The 19765-nt window shown below is 40.6% G+C and overlaps 3 protein-coding genes across 4 annotated transcripts in view; 1 reads left to right on the forward strand and 2 right to left on the reverse strand.

The window, feature by feature from the left end:
* MPHOSPH10 (M-phase phosphoprotein 10) overlaps positions 1-19765 on the reverse strand; it is a 1076704-nt gene that overhangs the window by 885990 nt on the left and 170949 nt on the right. The window lies entirely within an intron of this gene.
* MYO1E (myosin IE) overlaps positions 1-19765 on the forward strand; it is a 220193-nt gene that overhangs the window by 81716 nt on the left and 118712 nt on the right. The window lies entirely within an intron of this gene.
* Positions 1-19765, reverse strand: part of CHRNA7 (cholinergic receptor nicotinic alpha 7 subunit) — a 42340-nt gene that overhangs the window by 17794 nt on the left and 4781 nt on the right. Inside the window, exon 3 of the mRNA NM_204181.3 lies at positions 1685-1729. Within this exon, the coding sequence (NP_989512.3) occupies positions 1685-1729 (45 nt within the window). The remainder of the gene's footprint in view (positions 1-1684; positions 1730-19765) is intronic.

Raw genomic sequence — 19765 nt, forward strand, 5'->3', positions numbered from 1 at the left:
TAGCTCCTTGAGTATGAATTGTCACCTTTTTTCCTGGTAAGTAATTACAGCAACTGTTTTTGTTACAACTCAAAGCCAAAAACACATTATATTTGACAGTTTTAATCTTACTGTAAAGTAAGACTCTAAAATAGCATGAGCTGAATGCTTCTTCCAAGTCAGCTCTTCTTTGTGAACAAATGGAATAGCCACACTATTCTTTCTAGGTCATCCAAATAGTCTTTCACTTCTTTCTTAAGGCCTACCACTGAGCGGGAAAGATCCTCTATAAAAGTGTTACAGTCAAAGGAAAAATAATACATTTAGACTGAAGGATCTGATTAAAGAAACAGAGAGATGTAAAGTTTCTGCTGAAGCAGCATGCTTGTCTTGAAAAATGAAACTCTTCTGTAAAGCTTTACTTAGCCCATACAGTTCTGTTTCTGTAAGATGGGAATGAAATGGCAGTTCTCATCCTGGCCTCTGCAGTATGGAAAAAACCACCATACTGTATCTCATCTTTGTGAAACACAGATTTATGGTAGGAATTGTGGTTAGAGCCCAGTAGTCAGTGTGGTAAGAGGCATCTTTTTAATTCTCAATCTTAAGTGGTAAACCAATTTCAAAACTATGACTGATCCCATCAGAATAAATCTGTGTAGGCTCCTTTGCTTAGGAGCAACTCTCTCACTAATTAATCTTAAAGAAATTCAAATACTTTTACAGAGATACTAACTGTTCCATTTATTAAAAAGTGATTAACATTCCTTCCCAGTAATGTCAGCCTTGAGTTAATGGGAGACAGAGTTCTCTGCTGTGCTGTCTATGGCAGTAATAGAGTTATGTTAAGTCTGAAAAGCCTCTGACAACTGTACTGCAACAAAAGGTAAAACAAAGCCACTGCTTGAAAAACAAACACCATATGTGTGCGAAATAAACTGGGAAACAATGAAAAATACAGTGTCCGCAGCTGAACGTTGGGAAACTGAAAGTATGTTCAAATACACATTTGTCATACAACTGAGAAATGGAATTTGGAGTAATATCATTAAAAATCCTCATTTTCACAGTAAAAATAAGATGATAATTTATGTTTAAAAAACAGTATTTTGAGCAACGTGGGAACAGCATGTCCATTTTAATTAAAATCTTCCTGCGGTTTCTTATGGAGACAGATTGAAAGCAAAGCAAACAGGACAGCAGAGGCATTCAGTTAGGACAACAGCAGCAGATAGCAGGAAATAATCCATCTCTTTGGAATAAATTTCCTCCTGAGCTGCCAGGTGATTTTCAGAGTTCTGATCACAACAGATGAAATGCATTTCATACATGTATAGTTCTTTCTAACAAATAAATGATTTACCAAAACGTAATAGATTTGTTGAAATGGGTGATAAGGAACTTGCACCTTCCTGGAACTCTGGGTATCTGATGATGATTAAGTCTCGAGTGGCTTAAATCAGCTAAGGTGAGTTTGTAACACACACAGCTGTGGTGACTCAGTTTCTTTAAAAATTTTCAGAAATGCCTGAAACAGCATCAGGCCCCAAATCTCAGCCCTGCAGACTGCCATTCGCCTTAGTTTTGTGCACTGCATAGGGAGATGCAGAACAGAAGCTCGGAAGCTTCCTAAAATTTGTACCTGCACCAGCTTAAATGCAAAGAACAAAGGAGGAATAAACATGCTTTGTTCCTCAGAACTCACCATTTGTAGCCAGATGTTTGTTGTTAATACTTGATTCTTTTCATCCTGGAGAGAAGAAAATAAGCCAGCTTAGTATCATATGATTAGTGCTAGTAAATATATATGGCTGTTCTGAAATAGTTGTGCTTAGGTACCTTTTAAAACAAAGAGAATTACTGCCTCTACCTTACTGCATAGGAAGTTTTCACAGGTACTTTTAATGTACTTTGTATTACTGCTGCCAGTCAAGTTGTTACCGGAGGGTATCCTTCTGGCAGGTTCTTCCCTGGGGCTCCTTTAATAATGTATCTCAAAAGGCAAAACAGATTATAGCAAAGGTTGCTTGTTCCACCTTTGCTTAGGAGCAGCACTCTCCCTAATTAACCTCACACACCAGACATACACAGATCATAGAAACTGCACTGGACAACAGTGACTAAGCTCTGTGATGTGTGTTGAGGCCACATCCGGTGACTTCTTAAAAGGCAGCTGTAGCACCACTGATTTTAGTGGTATGATACAAGGTAATGCCGTATCACAGCTTTTCAAGAAAGGATTTGCAGGGCAGAATGTTGTTATTGTACCTGGAAGTTACCGTGTTCACATGGCCTTCCCCCTTGCCTCCTATAACTATCTGATGCAAGCTCAAGGGACAGAACGGGCAGTTTAAATGCTGCAGTTAATTAAGAAGATTAATTCTTCATTTCTCAAACACAGGAAAATGTTGGTGACCTCATTTCTCTAGAGGTACCAGCAATTACTCATCCCTCAGTCATCATCAGTATCCACCTGGGTTTTGTGAGGCAAATACTATCAGTATTGGGCACTCTGAGCTGAATGCACAGTCCCTGTCCCAGCAACAGCCAGAGCTTCATGTGCAGGCAAAGGCAGGGCGGTAGCAAGTGTTGGGCAGCTGTACAGCAGGAGCTGTCAGAGTTGCTTGTGCATCTACACCTCTGAATTTACAGCTATCCCTCCTGAACTTAAATACTGTTCCTAAACAACCCTATATGGCTAAAAAGGATTTAATCACATTTCATACCATAAAGCTGTCTTTTTCTTAATAGTCCTTACTAAAGATAAATGCTCTTCCTCTTGTTTAGTGAACTAATCCAATAAATGGTCTGAAAGACATTTAATTGAAGCCGTATTAGATGAACACAATAGTAAAATCAAATAGTGCAAGGGACAGTTTCAGACAAGTGGAGCCTTTTGAAAAGCAGCATCAGTAAGTGCACACCAGTGTTAGTAGGTCGTGTGCGATCACAACTAAATGTACAACATACAGACAAATAACAAAATACTGAGGTAGAGTTTGGTACTGTGCTGAATATTATCTCAAGTGCCATTCAAATGGCATCCCGGGGAAACAGGGCTCTTTAACCCTTTAGTATGAGGAATATATTATGATGTATGAAATAACATTCTGAATGCATTGCTGAAGATGTCAGCCAGGCAAAGTAGTAACTAATTTGTAATAGCATCTGTTATTTGTTAGCCATACAAACATTAATTTGATGCTTCTCTCGGTAACCTGCATATGCTGTAATCACAACAAAGCTAATTTAGGTCTGTTGCTTTGAATGTAATGCCTCCTATTGTTTCCATGGAAACTACAACAGATAAAAAGAACACAATAACACTATTTCATAAAGCATATTATCAGCTCCAAACCTCCTTTTTCAACACAGTGACCACTGTTAGCTATGCATTTTCACCAGCCATGAACAAGAGCCTCCATGCTGTGCTCATAAAAATCTGTACTGGTGGAGGTGCCCCATTGTCACTGCCATCACTGCAGAAACACACCGCCCATTGCCTCACTGTGCTCCATCCACTGCTTGGTCTCCATAAACGTTCAGCAAATGTCAGTGAATGTCAGCAGGTGCATTTTTTTCACATAGAGAAATTCAGTTCCACCCCTTTGCTTCATCTGCACTTCCATGTCAGACACCATTCTGTCAGACTGCCCCTCTACTGTTAACACCGCTAATGCTAACTTATCATTTAAAGTTCAGTAGCATTTTCTCAAGGCTCTGAGTGCTGTCCCAGACAAATACGCTGGTTCCTCTGACACGATGTCCCATCTGTTACACCTGAGCTCTGCTGATGGCACTGCTGCTGTGTGCCTTCACTGCAGGACACAGGAGGTTTGTTGCCCTGCACAGGTCTAACTGGCTACATAAAGGTGCAGAGCAATTCAGAATCCATTATGTTGTGGGAAATTTGTTTCAGGACAATTAGCTAAATGGCATGTATTTCTGCATTGTTAAATCCTGACTTAAACTCACATTTTACTCCCAGTGTGATCTCTTTCCACACATGAATGGCTCTAGCCTTAGATAAGTGATGTTTTAAAAATTCCCTTTTGAGTAGCAGGAAAAGACTGTACTAAAGCTGGAGAGCTGCTGATGCTTAAGCTAATGATATGCCATGGGGATTTATTTTGAAGCCCTGAGTCTACAGCGTAGTCAGATGAACTATTTTTGGAATAACAGAAAGGAGCTCCACTATCAACCAGCACACATCACAGAACCATGCTGGAGAGCAATCACCGAGCAGTTAAACCAGCGCAGCTGAAGGGAACAGCAGACCTTAAATCCAGTTGTGCTGCTGGCAGAGTGATTCAGCTGCCTGCTGTGCTGCCAAGGCAGCTGGGCACATGGCACAGCCTCCCAGGTTTGCCTGCAGGGGACTCTACAGACGTTTTCTGGGACACTAATCCACCAAAAGCCAAGAGTTATTCTGAATAGTAAGCTTTCAATCAAACCTAACTGAAATTGACTATCTCAGGAGTCCAAACTCAAAGATAACTTCTGTGCAGAAGACAAGATGGCCTATGCTGTTTTCCTGGTGTGTCTTTCTGATAGTTTAAACATTCAGGGCTTGAAAGAGCGTATAGATGATCAAAGTAGCTCCCATTTGGATCACTGTACTAAATCCTATCACTGTTCCTCAGCTGTAAGAACTTTGCTGCATGCTGAGAGCTGGTTTAGAGTTCTTTTTTCCCAGAACAGATGGCTTCCAAAGTCTTCTTATTACTGGATTGACTCGCCTATCACTGGAGGAAAGATTCTGTCTGAAAGGCTTTGTCCTCTTCTACAAGCCTGGGGGAAGCTGGTGAGGGGTGGGGGGGGAGATATTCTGTGGGGTTCTCATGTCTAGGGGAGTTTTGTGGACAGCTTTAAAAGCTTTACAGCAAACTACATTAACATCATTTTTCCTTGCTTGTGCAATACTTCCCCATAATATGTTCTCACAATATAATCTGAACTGCTGGCAAAACTTATCAGAGAATGAAGGCAGTAACTGTATAATGCCATTTGGATTGGTGTGTTTTTTCTCATGGGTAGTGCTGGACAAGCAGCACAGCTCATGAGAAGCAAGTCAGGTTCCTTTTGTGCTGCGGGATGTCAGTGGGATGCTGCCTCTCTCTACTTAATTCATAACTGTAGTCATGATCTGCGATGGCAGATGGCAACTGCTACTGCACTGATTATCACGTTATTTAATGGTAGTGTGATTAATGAAGGGGATGTCACTGGCATCAAAAAGATTTGAATGGTCCTTCACTCCTTTTTGTAGGTAGAGGTATCAAAAACATTCTGTGCTTTTTTGCAGGATTTAGCACTGTCTTCATTCTTTCATTTCCCATCTGATTTTTGTCTGTCTTTTCACTTTAAATAGTCTATCAGACTGATCACCTTAGGGAACACAGTCAGATTCTCACATTATCTTACTTTTATCCTATGTTAAACATAACATAATATGTTTATGTATAACATATACATAATATATTTATGTATAATATATTTTTGTATAACATAAATATAACATAATATAATCCTAACAAAATATGTAAAAGAAGATATATGGAAATTCCACAGTGCTTTCTGAAGGCCATTAATCTGGACAGTATAAACTTTGTGAGGAACATTATCTGATCAACTTCAAAGGGATGTCAGCACGTGTAGCATCCATTGCAGAAAAAAAGCAAGGAAAAAATGAAGCAAAATAAGCCTCTGATGCTATAGATTGGCATCTAGATAGCAACAAACAGCCAGAGAGAAATGCATGCTTTGCAAAAGGCTTGCATAAAAAGAATTACTAACTAAAATCTATTAGCACAAAATTCTGCACTTCAAATCCAATTCCTCATTTATTTTTACTTTGTTGAATGTCACCCAAATCACTGAAAAAGTAAGACCTAGGAAAAGACAGCTACGTTGCTACTGTGAGCAGGGAGTTTAGCCACAGCAATGTGCAGCTGTGCCTTGTGTTCCTGGGTGAAGATGGTTGATGACTGCAGCAGTTTTCAGATCCATCATCAGGGAGCAGCCACACCTACTGTGTCACCTCTTCACAAACACACTGCTACCAGGGAGCTGTCATCACATTGCCTTCCCTCTTGAAGAGAAGAAATTAAATATTTATTGAACAACAACAAAAAAGTATAATTGCTTTACAGCGTGGTAATAACACAGGCAGTGAAAAATGCTGAATCTATTTCCTCCCCCACAGATTTTGAATAGTTTTTCTAAACAGAATAGCATGAGGAGGAGAAACTAAAAGCACAAGAGCGGTATTTGAGCTGCAGGCCACAGGGCTGTTGGAAAACTGAGGGACAGTGGGACCATCAGCGCTAACTGTCGGTTTTGTAACTGAAGATTTTGAACAGCATTCAGTCTGAGTTTGCAAACTGCTTCCAGATGACTGAAATGCATTTTTTTTCTTTCATGAGAATGAATACATCACGGAAAACTCTTTACTTGTCACTACTTATGTATTGGAGTCTACTCAGCTCCTTCTGTTCTAACCTGCAGACACACTGAGCATTTCAGTTTCTCAGGGCCAAGACAGATACTGCATTTCTGGGCATGGGAGGAAGCAGCATTGCTTCCATTGATTAAAATGCTCCTTTGTAGGCCTCTTGGGTTTGAGAAGAGAAAATGTTTATAATCACTGTCAGACTGTCTGTGTAAAGTGTTGTCTTTCCCATCTTCCATCCACTCCAGGCAGTGCTTATATCTCCTTTGTCCCTTTTTTGCAAAACCCTGAGAAAGTTCAGTATTTTCTCTTGCATACATTAGCTGAAGATTTTCTACTACTGAGTGAATGAGTACAGTCAAATTTCCTAGATGTGTCTTTTAAATAAAAGGTTTCCTAAACCCAATCAATCTCTTTTCTTTCTCCCAAAAAGATTCATGTTAAATCTTCAGATTGCATCAGTGTTCTCAGTGTTTTGGTCAAGAATCACATACAGCTGTATAGAAAAAAAACCAACTTGCTTTGCTGAAAAACAAGCTCAGGTTCATAACGTCTTGAATTCTGTTTGGGGGAAAGTTTTACTAGATAAGAATTTTCATAGAAATTTTTTAATTCCCAGAACCATTATTTATGAATTCAATATGTAAGGGGGTGTCAGTTTTCAGAATCACTTTTAAATTGTACCACTTCTGACATCCAAGAACGAGAATCCTCAGACCAGAAGGCTGTTGAACATCTTAAGGACCAGCATTATAAGGCTTTAGAGATGAGACACAGCTTGCTTCTAGCCTTCTTGAGCACCTCTTTGAACTGACCTCACTTAACTCCAAACCTTTCTAAAAGACGTCTCTCATTATTAGCAGAAATGCTAGGTTCCTAACTGGTGTCCCATCATGAGACTGAAGTTAATGATTGCAGTCTAAAATTAAGAATGAGCTAGCAGTCACTTAGAGACTGGTAAGGCACTTCCTATATAGATTTTCACTTTTGTTTGCTTGAATGTTATCCTACCAAGACCAGAAGGTTAATTAGTTCATTACCTCTTATCTCACTGTCTCACACTTGCTCATTAAACATTCTCGGCATCTTCTATCAAATTACTGGCACCTAATGAAGTTTTATCCCACCTCATTTAAAATCATGCTATGTTTAATTAGAGAGGGAATTTTTGCTTAACACAGCTTGGGATTTTCTCCTTCTTCCTCTTTAGGGCCATGCCTGAGATCTGTCTAACTGAAAAGGCCTGAATTCTACTGAGAATAGGGGCTGGCGGGTGAGCTAAGCACTCGTGAAATGGTCAGTTGGCAAAAGACACTCAAATCTACTGTTAGTTTCTGGCTTCTTTCAGTGCTTCTCTGATGCTGTCAGATCAAGCTGCTGTCAAGTTGAGCTAAGATTGATGGAAGCTGTCAGGAACTAAAGATAGAGCAGATATAATCTGTTGTACAAGCAGTGTTCTCCCAGCAAGACACCAGATCCTAGATGGGATCCCTAGCGAGCTGCTAATGTAGCCACGGTGTAGAAATTTGCTATGAGCCTCGCTAGCTGTATGCTACTGCATAGTAAGTAAACTGGCAAGGAAGAAAAGTTCAAGCAGTTGGAGGAAAGCCTGGGAACTGGGAATTTCTTGTTCTGAAATAGTCTTTTTCTGCTTACCGGTGCGCTTCACCTTCCTATTTGAAAAATATGGACAGTCATGCTTTCTCAATTCTGTACTGTATGTAAAGATAAAAACTGTGAAGACAGCAAGGTGCTCACATACTGCTGTTTGGAGCCATGGGCATACTTTATGCAGCCAGAGTGTCAGGATGAAGACCTCGCCATTCCCTGCACATTATGCTGACGTACATCAGCACCCTGTGTGGCCAACCTCCAGGGGGCCCGAGCAGCACTTGTCAGCTTCACACACAGGGCGTCCCTCTGAAAGCACCACACTGAGTTCATGTTATTTGTAACACTGAATCAACTTGGAAGGGGGACTGCTACAGTTCTCCTGTCTTCATATGCCAGTGTTAAACAGCTGTGTTAAAGTCAAATTGGCCCAAGGCTTCCTAGAAGTGCCTGTAGAATTGACTTTTGCCATCTCAAGGATATGGTTAAAAATGATCAGTTATGCAGAAAAGCCACCCCAGTATTCTTCACTGAAATGAAAACTGCTGCTGCTTGCCAAGGACTACCTTTGGGCATTCATAGCAAGACTTGATCTTGAAGAATATAGTAAAGGCTGCCTCATAGTGGGGGCATGTTCATTATTCCTGATGGCATCACCTATGTACACCTTGGCCTCTGCCAAAAGGCAAGACTAAGTAAAATGCAAATCTGGATGGAATTAAGAATCATCATAGAGTCATAGAATAGCTTGGGTTGTAAGGGACCTCAAGGACCATCAAGCTCTAACTCCCCTGCCACATGCAGGGCCACCAACATCCATATCTAATACTCGACCAGGCTGCCCAGGGCCCCATCCAGCCTGGCCTTGAACACCTCCAGGGACGGCGCATCCACAGCAGCCCGTTCCAGCACCTCACCACTCTGTTGGTAAAGAACTTCCCCCTGACATCCAACCGAAATCTTCTCTCCCTCAACTTAAAACCATTTCCCCTTGTCCTGCCATTATCTACCCTTGCAAAGAGTTGACTCCCCTCCTGTTTATAGGCTCCCTTTAGGTACTGGAAAGCTGCAGTGAGGCTACCACACAGCCTTCTCCAGGCTGAGCATGCCCAGCTCCCTCTGCCTGTCTTTGTAGGGGAGGTGCTGCAGCCCTCTGATAATCTTTGTAAGGATTGTTTGGGTTGGTTTTTGTTTGTTTGTTTGTTTGTTTTTGCATAGGAATAAACACCCATATGGAGAGCTGGCAATATAAAACAGGTTTTTAGACAATATAAAAGTGGAGAAAAAGGTAGGGTACAGGATTTTTCAGATGAAAGAGATTTGAATTCTCGATCCCACTTTCCCACTTGATTTCCTTTTCACCATAAAAGAGTACTGCATTTACCCCTCCTTTCTCTAGCAGTCAGTAATATACCTCTTTATCATTGAAAAATGTGTTTGGCTCAGCTTACAGCACATACTTCCAATTATGCAAAAAATGCAGTATAAAGGCCATTATCAATGCATAAATAATATCTATGACAGAGCACATGTAACTCAAGAGCAGAAACAGGCCACAGAATGTTTCTGATTCCTTGGAAATGGGTGCAAAAAGTGCAAAATAATTCAATAGTCAGAATTAGAGATGAATTTTTACTGTTTTGCTGTATTTTTCTCAAAACCACTTCAAAGTTAAACACACATTTATATGTAGTGTTAGAAGTTTTGTCATATCAGTGAGATTTTCATATGAAAACTGAGCTCTGACAGCAAGTGACTCAGTAGTAATGATGCAGCCTACCACTGGGATGGAGCACTCCCTGAACAACGATAGTAGCTCTTACTAATAGTAACAGTGGAGTTTAAGGAGATGAGTTTTAGTGCCCAGCCTGGTCAGCATGGTGTGCCAGTTCTGCATGGCTGTGTGCCTTGGGCTTGTGCTTTCTTCAGGCCAGCTCCCTTTGCATCAACTCTTCATTTGATTCTGTTTGCACTGAATGCCTCCTGAAAGCTGGTGTTCCTTATTTTATACTCGGCCACTCTATGCTGCTAATGATATTAGCTGAGGACATTTAGGACATCAAAGCCAAATTCAGCCCTGAGGCACCTTCACTGGCAGGATGATACTTGTTGCTGTGACTTTCACACCTTCCAACTCAGAACCTCAGGCTCTTTCACACCTTTAGGGATGAGGTATTGCAGCAGTGCGCAGGGCTTACCTAAATATCTCCTACAACATTAATATGAATTTTGCAGTTAAATCTCTGAAATCCAACCTGAAAATGTCTTCCTTACTTTGTGTGCTTCTTGATCTTTAATTTATTTTAGACTTTTTAATCAAAGAATTAAAATCTTAAGGCAAAATGAAATATGAGCAGTTAATTAAAGAGAAATTTGAAAGCTTCTTTTCTGTTGAGCTCTTAGTAACTTTCAGTTTATTAGGTTTGTGATGGGTGTCATATGAATTGTACTTCATACTTCTACATGTTGAAGTTCTTTGTGAAATAGAGAGCTGCCAAGTATTTGTAACGCCTATCATTTTGATTACATAGAATGAATGGTGTATCTGGCTTTAAAGGTAAGCCATTTTTGTCCTTAGAATTCAAGTGATCAGTTTGTAGAAACACAAATTGTTGTACCTGCACACCGAAATGCTATATCTTTTTTCCCTGGATATGTACAAGAGACAGTACCTGCTGCCGCAAGGTGAGCTGTCATGTTGTTCACTGGGTTGTTCCACAGACTATCTGATGGAACAAATTTCCTCTACTCTTCTCACTACCTATGTGGTTGCTCATGAGGTTTTCTTTACCCCCTCCACTCTGTAGTGCAGCTTAAACACAGCAACAGTTTCTCTGCGGTACTAAAAACAGTGTATGGAATTAATCACTCACCTGAAAGCAAGGGAGAACACAGCAGTCCTCTCCAGAAGCCTGTTGTTAGCTTGTGAAATTTTTCCAAGGACCTTAGCATGTGCACCAGGAGGATTGATACTGAACTCCCAGCTGGATCTTGGTATAAGATGATTATTGAATACAAAAAGTGGAAAGAAAATGCTTTCCTTCATTGTATTCTGGCTGCACAGGACCAGGACAGAGGAGGCAACTAAACAGATCCAACCTCTTGAAATACAAGAAGCTATGAATACAAGAAGCTGTGTAGATACTTGCACACATTAAAATGCCAAAACCACATCAAAACTTCCAGAGCCTTTGTGAGAAAGGAAAAGCTTCTTGTGTTGGGAAAAGAAAGAATACTTTCTTGGAAACTGAAAAGCTAATCAGTTTTCAGTTCATCTTGAGCAAATTGAGCACTGACTTGAGCAAATAATTCTGTCTTACAAGATTTCATCATGTGAGGGCTAAAAAGAGAGGCAATTTTGTCACGCAGCATTTTGCTGCAGGATATCAAAGTCAGAATGACTCAAGGGCATGAACTAAAGGTAAAACAAAGTCAGGAAAATTCGAAGTTCAGCCATCAGTAACATATTCCATCAACACAGGTAATGATTCAATATACTGGCAGAACGCTGCTACCCACCTGTAGGACTCCTTAGTGAACAAGGAGCCTGTCAGCCATGACAGCTATCTAGCAGTAGCAGTGGACTTTTGACTACCCAAAGCCGACTCTACACCTGAACATTTTTGTTAACATATCTCTCAGCTGCTACCAGAACAACCCAGGCACAGGGAGCTTCCAGGAGCTGCTCTGCTTGCTGTAAGTAGTGAAATTTAAGACTTAGCAAGCAAGAAAGACATTAATCACTTTCTATCACACTTCAAAACACTTAATATCAGGTAGGTTAGCCCAGCTGTTAGAACATTTACTAAAAGGACAAAGAAAATGATTTAGTGGGACTTAAAAACAAAGTGAGTTCAATTTTGCTTTGAAAAACAGGATCACCTTCAGAATATGGAAAATGTAAAAGTAGTCCAGCTTCTCATGTTAAAGGAAACAGTGATAGAGGCAAGCTGGAAAATAAAGCAAGCTTGTCTATGACCCTGGATAAAATACCTCAGTCTATACTATCAGCTTATGTCTAATAACAGATACAAACTAGTCTCAGAGACTGACCTTCTAAAGTCATATCAAATGGTGCCTTGGGAGCCTCTGAGACTTCATCTTTGAGTGATAACCAAAGTAGCCAAAGCCAGGAGCAGACATAACTTTGCTAGGAATCGTCAGGTCAGAAGGCTCTGTAGAATTGCTCCTAACTGGAGAAAGTGGAGGATTTTGCTGAGGATAACCCAGACTGGCACAGGTTGCTGCCGCTATCCCTTTTCAGTTCTTAAGAAGGATGAATAAGGGCTGTGAATTGCAATAAATGGCCACTCCGTGATTAACTTAAATAATTCCCACTGTATGAGAAACGGATGGAGTTTTGCTATAGGGAGACCCCTCCTGATCTCCCTTCTTTCATTCGTTACGCAGTGAGAACAGTTCATTGAAGTGCCCTAAATCTCTGGCCAGGCAGAATGCATGACAGTTCTTTGGCATATTCCCAACACAACCTGCTGACACAAGCACTTTCCACAGTCTTGAGGGATACAGAGTGGGAATTGGTTTCCATTACATTTATAAGCTCAGAAAAGTTTTGACAGTCATGCTTGCCATTGCCAGTGATAGGGTTTTGTCCTGACAAGGGCTTGAGATTTCTGTCTACCTAGGTTTCACAGAAAAGGAGTGGAGATTATGTTAACAGCCTCATGATGTATCATTTCTGTTACCATGAGGATGTAATTGTAATAGTCATTTTTGTTTTTCAGTACATCATTATTAATGAGAGGTTGTATTTAGATTTGAACACATTCATCTTTGTGAAGACAGGGATCAGGCTAATTGAATGAGCAGTGTACAGCACAGCTACTGACACGCTTCAGAACATCTTATATGCAAAAAACCCCAATCTTTTTAATAGCAAGAGAGGGAGGTTGAATTTGTTTCAATTTAAGAATTCCCATGATTCACTGTGGGTTTCCCCCAGTTTAATTGTTACATATATTAAATTTGCTAAAAACCCTGTTACATTTATTGCAAGCATGCAAAGTAATAACTGCACGATGTCACTTTATTTACAAATACGTCTTGATTCAATTGTATTCAATGGCAGACTGCAACTGAGAAGACTAAACCCTGAATTAGCGTTAAATATTGGCTCTAGATGGTATCATTGCCTGTCTGACAAAAATAGGCACTCTAGCTCATAACTCATGCTGGTTTCTGGAAAGTGCAGAGCATTCCCTTGGCTTAGAGGGAATAAAAGAGCTCCCACAGCCCTCCTTCCCAGTTAAAATGAGGGGATGGGAGCCTTTGAAGTTCTATTTGCCTAGAGGTTAGCTGCAAAATATAGAAGTTGAAAGGTCAGGTTGTAACATCTCTATGTAACACTAATGCCTGGATAGCATTATATCAAAGGATTCATCCACATTTTATTCTTACTTATCTCCATCTTTCAAAGTGTAAGCAACTTATGCAAGAAGTAGCTAAAAAAATTCCTGTAACAGTAACATAAACCATAATTCTAGTTACCTCTAGATGTCTTAGGGTCTCTGTTCAATCTAGGATACTGACACATCACTGTGGCAACTAAAAAATAGTGATTTCCCTTCATCCTCTACCCCACTGTGTGCTTTCAAGAAGTCTGTAGGAACTTATTATCTTCATGTCCTCTTCTTTATCAAGGTTACTTGAACTTTACCAACAGATTCAGAATGAAAAGGGAGAGTAGTTAGCCAAAGAAGAGAGAAATGCAGACACACAGAAATAGTCCTCCTTTACAGGATCTTTTCAAGTTTCCCTGAGAATTCATATCACTAAAAAAGATACTGAGAAAGGTTGACTGAGAAGAATATGCTGATGAAAATGAACGGCGTGTCTCTTTCTTCCCAAATGCAATAAGCATCATGACCAAAATGTCAGAACACCTACACAGTCCTTCAGGCTGCTGTTTTCAGCATCACAAAAGAGCAAACTCTCTCCTGTGAAAAGAGCATTTCTGCCTGATGCAGTCGGAGATGGAGCGAGCATGCCAAAATCCATAAAAATACTTATCTGAATTTCTTGGGCTCAGTGAGCAGTTTGGTCAAACTCAGCAGTGCTCATTATTTTTATTGTCTTCATTCTTGCATTTAGTACTTTTGGTGGTGATGTGCAAAAAAAACCTGCTTCTTTCCTCTTGAATACTTAACCGACACAACTGTGTAGCTAGCAAGGGTAACTGTGGGGCTGCCAACCACAGAAATCTCTTAGTGCTCACAGCTGAACACAAAGAACTTGCCAGAACAAGTCCCAGGTGGCAGTGCTATATAACTAAGCGTGCATGGGGCCACTGACTTTGCACATGGTTATCAACAGTCATACACATAACACAGAGATGTGTTTATAGGCCATTCTGAATGTGGCTTCACATCTCTGCTAGAGGATTTTGGAGGAATGAACTCGATAGATTTCATGTTCTTTTGTTGCTGCCAATAAAACGCTTTATTCTTATGCTCTTAGCTCATCCCAGATCACTGTTGTTGAAGATGGCGTTAACAACCTTCCTTTTTACAAATCAAACTCTGGTTTCAGTGAGCAGCCATATGCATAAAAGCATAAATGAAAGTTAAATCTGAATTTAACTGAATTTAGGCTTCTTCTAGTTATTCTTGGAAAATAATCTATTGTAATATTGAATAAATTAAAAATGCTACATAAATTAGTTAACACATTAAAAATAAATATTCAGGTATATAAAACTCCAAATGAATTTAAAAGGTTTATTTTCCTACATAAGTGCTTGCACTTACACGCTGCCGGCTGCCAATCCATTGCGATATCTAATTCCCATTTTTTCCCCCTCCCCCTTCCATTTCTTTTAAGTTATCTTTAGCTTGGGAACAGTTGGGTCTGTTGAATAGCTCCATAGTCTATTCAGGCGAACATGGTGAGGGGTTCTGGAGAAAGTAAAGATTCAAATCTGTATCATCTAAATTTGAAGTAATTATCATTTAAATGTTTCGACGTTAATATACCGTTCATAGATAGAAAAGTGTTTGCTTGCTTTCCATTGGCAATGCTTTGTTCTACTGTTGTCAGCGCTATTTGATTTGCAAATTACGGAAAACTTTTTATAGTGTGTGCTTTTCTGAGAGAAAAGCAGTCACTGTATCTGTGCAGACCGAAATGGAAGAGAATAACACATACTTGATTGTTCAAGAGCCATAATCCACCAGGACTAGCAAATAAAAATGCTAAACCCACACTGGTACTTGACTCCAGCTCCTCACTGGCACAGAGGTGCTCCCAAGGGTTGCTCCAGCAGCAGCTCCTGGCTTCCCTTGCCGTCAGCCGTGCTGCAGCACTCCTCTGCCACCTGGGGGACCCCCACAGGTCACGTTACAGGAGCAGGGCTGAGGCTGTGCTGCTGAGGTGTGGGTTTCATCTAGAAATTCATCCAGCCCACAGCATCTTCCCACTGCACTGCCAGGAGCCTTCCAGAAACAAATGGGTCCAGCACTCGTACTCTGCCCCCTCTGCGCCTTTACACTACAGTCAGATGCCAATTAAATCCAGCAAGAGTCAACCAAATTCCCATCTTTACATGCACAGTAAAACAGGCTTTGTCAGTGAGCAGCAGATTATAGAGTATGTAAACAATGCCATGTGTGCAAAGGAATGCAAACTTTCATCATAAGTCATTATCAGTAGGTATCTGCTCACTTTTTGGGTTAATGGGGCATCTGTACCGATGCATTTAGAAAACAAAGTACTAAGCTCACTGGCTGAGAAGTTTAGGTAAAAGAAAGATGATGAAGAAAATATCAGCACCAAAATGTGTGGAATAAAAGAATTTAGAAGCACACAAAAAAATAGACAAATCCCACAAAAATACAGCAGCAATTTCTCTTAGCAGATCAGTATCTCACCACAGCAGGGTTGGAGATGTGCTATTTGCTGGTTTAAATACATTCATTATCAGAATATTTTAGGCTGTTACTTGGGAGATCTGTTCTTGGTATTCTGTGTGGAAGCAGAAAGTTCTGTTTTCTGTTATCATTCAGCAATTATAGCAGGTATTAATCTAATAAAAATATTGAAAATCATATTCCAGCACCGTTCTGGTTTTCTAAATTCTAAGGGGTAGATCACAGTAGAATGGCAAATGGCCGCAAGATGGAAGTGAAAATGTTTTCTCCTTCCAGCATGGTGGGAATAAGAACCAAGCTGCCAAGTGAGAGGAAAATAATGCTGGGAGAAGACTTCTAATGTACCCAAATGAATGCTGAAATTAAAAGAATAATGCAGATTTGTGAGCTTCTGCCACAACCATTGTTTACAAAGTGGCTGCTGAGGTTTGATAAACAGCTTAGGAACTTCTGTAGCACAGTTTCTCAATGAGCCTGTTGATCTGTTGTTTTATTTGCCTTTCCAGATTTAAATTTCTTTTTCTTCCTTCTTTTTTTCTTTTTTTGAAGAGATGTTTGTTTTATAGTCTGTTTCTTCACAGAACCTGTTCTGCTTCTCTGAATGTCAGCATAATTTTCTCTTTAAAATTTCAAAATACTTCTCATTACTGTCTTGCCCAGCGGGTCCAGGGTATTTGATTGCAACTACTGAGCCTGCAGATTCTTATGCAGAGGCTTTCCTAAGTGCTGGATGTAAAGTCATTGAAGTCAACTGTATACTTAGACTCTGTAAAATGAAACAAGGACAAAAGCTCTTGAATATATAAATCTAAGTCATACAAGTAACCAGGGCAATGTAGGATGAGCAAACTTTGACTGAGTTCAGATAAACATAAAAAGTTTTCACGTTTTCATTTTTTCTTTGGTCTGCACAAGTGAATCGAACAGCCTAAAGGAACAGGAGATCTCTTGAGATTCTGCTATTGCTCGCGAGGTACAAACAACTATTCAGCACTTTGCTTTCTCCTAACTAGAAATTTTAGAAGGACAAACTGGAAAATAAGTGAAAACTGTTGTGTAGTAAAAGCTTTAATTAGCTAGTTAATGATCTAGCTCGCTGCTCAGTCACATCAGCAGTAACACTAAGTCAGCGGAGTAGGGAAACACGCATCATATCAAGTCAAGCCAGTCCCTTTATTTTTACAAGACAATGTTTAATTGTACTGTCGTCCTCAATATTCTCCAAGCCCCTACCAAATGTACGTAATCTTCTAATTTAATACAAATATTCCTTATTCATCTTCTAGGTGATTAATGAAAATATTTAAGGATGAGATGGGTTCCTGGGGTATCACACCATGTATCTAACTCCCACCATTTGGACAATGAACCACTGACAATTACTCTTCTGCCATTTTCTAACCCATTCTACAATATGGGTTTATCGTGGCCTTACCCTGTAGGTATTTTTTTTTCTGAGAATGTTATTTCAAAAGGCTTTACTAAAGTCAAACTGCATACTGTGCAGCAAGTAGTAACATAATCTGATATACATCACTGTAAGTATCTTTATGTTATGTGCCTGATTTTGCTGAAGAATGACGAGTGCCTTATTCTTGTAGAAAGTTTTTAGTATTGTTCCCAAGATGGAAGTTGGGAAATTCTGATCAGATGTTAGGGAAAAGTTCTTACCTTGACAACAGCTAAGGTACTGGAACAGGCTCCCCAGGGAGGGTCTGGAGTCTGTCCTTGGAAGCATTCAGTAGTTGACTGGACACACTTCTGAGTAGCGTGATCTATTTAGACATATTTGGAGCAGGGGTTTGGACTAGATGACCTCTGGAGGTCTCTTTCAAACTAAAATAAGACTGTTTGATTCTTCTGCTTGTCTAAATAGCAATAAAAATGGAGTTTGAACTATCACTGCATAAGTCGGTGTATTCCAGTACTTCATTTCCATTTCTGAGCAGTGATTTGCTGTGTAAACATATGACCATTTGAGTTTAATTTCTAAGGTTTCATATTCTGACTTCTGGGGAGGGAATTCCCACAGATGTTTCTCTTAACTCCACTAACTTAGAGCAAACATGAATGTCTTGGAGAAATGTCAGTCTAGGCACAACATGAATACCTTCTCAATCACTGTATTTGTTCTTCGATGCCAGTCTTTGTTGTGCAGGAACAGCACTGCTTCTGCGTGTATTCCTGGTGCTCGCTATAAACCAATATGTTTAGAATCATAGAATCATAGAATCGCTAAGGTTGGAAAAGACCCACAGGATCATCCAGTCCAACCATTCGCCATTCCCCAATGGTTCTCACTAAACCATGTACCTCAACACAACATCCAAACGCTCTTTGAACACCACCAGGGTCGGTGACTCCACCACCTCTCTGGGCAGCCCATTCCAGTGCCTGACCACCCTTTCAGAGAAGTAGTATTTCCTAACGTCCAGCCTGAATCTTCCCTGGCGCAGCTTGAAGCCATTCCCTCTAGTCCTATCACTAGTCACTTGAGAGAAGAGGCTGACCCCCAGCTCACTACAACCTCCCTTCAGGTAGTTATAGAGAGCAATAAGGTCTTCCCTGAGCCTCCTCTTCTCTAGACTGAACAATCCCAGCTCCTTCAGCCGCTCTTCATAAGGCCTGTGCTCCAGACCCCTCACCAGCTTTGTTGCCCTCCTCTGGACACGCTCCAGGGCCTCGATGTCTTTCTTACAGTGAGGGGCCCAAAACTGGACACAGTACTCAAGGTGCAGCCTCACCAGTGCTGAGTACAGGGGGATAATTACTTCCCTGTTCCTGCTGGCCACACTATTTCTGATAGAAGCCAGGATACCATTGGCCTTCTTGGCCACCTGGGCACACTGCTGGCTCATGTTCAGTCTAGCATCAATCAACACCCCCAGGTCCATTTCCTCTACACAGTCTTCCAGCCACTCTGCCCCAAGCCTGTAGCATTGCCTGGGGTTATTGTGGCCAAAGTGCAGGACCCGGCATTTGGTCTTGTTGAATCCCATCCCATTGGCTTCAGCCCAGCTATCCAGCCTATCCAGATCCCTCTGTAGGGCCTCGCTACCCTCAGGCAGATCAACACTTCCAGCCAGCTTGGTGTCGTCTGCAAACTTACTGAGGGTGCATTCAATGCCCTCATCCAGGTCATCAATAAAGATATTAAACAGGACAGTCAATAAAGATATTAAACAGGACAGGTAGAATATTCTTCTCTGATGTTATTACTGAGATGGACGTTAGAAGACAAAACATGAATGTTAGGAGCTTGCCTCCACACAATGCTCGAGAAAGGGATGGCTGTAATTGTATCCAGTGTGGAAACTGCACATTTCAGAAATCTGTTTCACAAAAATGCCTATTCTGAATGCTTTTTCCAAAGCATAGGCTAGGTTCATACTCCATGCCAACACAGAAAGGCAGAGGCCAAAGACCAGTGTTTTGTGCAGGCAGTGGGGTTTCCATCAGGTGAGGTGCAGAGAAAATAAGTAGCTTCTCTACATCTTGTCCTGTATTGTTTTGACATTGTGCTGAAACTGCAACCATGACCAGCTATGGCTGTCCACTCATCCCACTTCCCCTACTGCCATAAGGAATGCAGATATCCTTAATGTTTGTCCGTTAGGATTTTCTTCCCATGCTTATTCTGAAATTTTGGTTAGTTTCCTTAAGTCAGATGTTTCCATACATTTTCTAATTCACATCCAGAGAGACGTTTATTATGTCTGTTAGTTCGATATACATTGCTTTCCTGCCAGGAGTTTTGAACCAAGATTTCAGCAAATCACACAGGAAGTAGGTTATTCCTTATTTATTTTATCAAACTGCTTGGCATTCCTTATTTCAA

The sequence above is a fragment of the Gallus gallus genome, chromosome 10 (assembly GCF_016699485.2).
Source record: "Gallus gallus isolate bGalGal1 chromosome 10, bGalGal1.mat.broiler.GRCg7b, whole genome shotgun sequence".
Classification (NCBI taxonomy): Eukaryota; Metazoa; Chordata; class Aves; order Galliformes; family Phasianidae; genus Gallus; species Gallus gallus.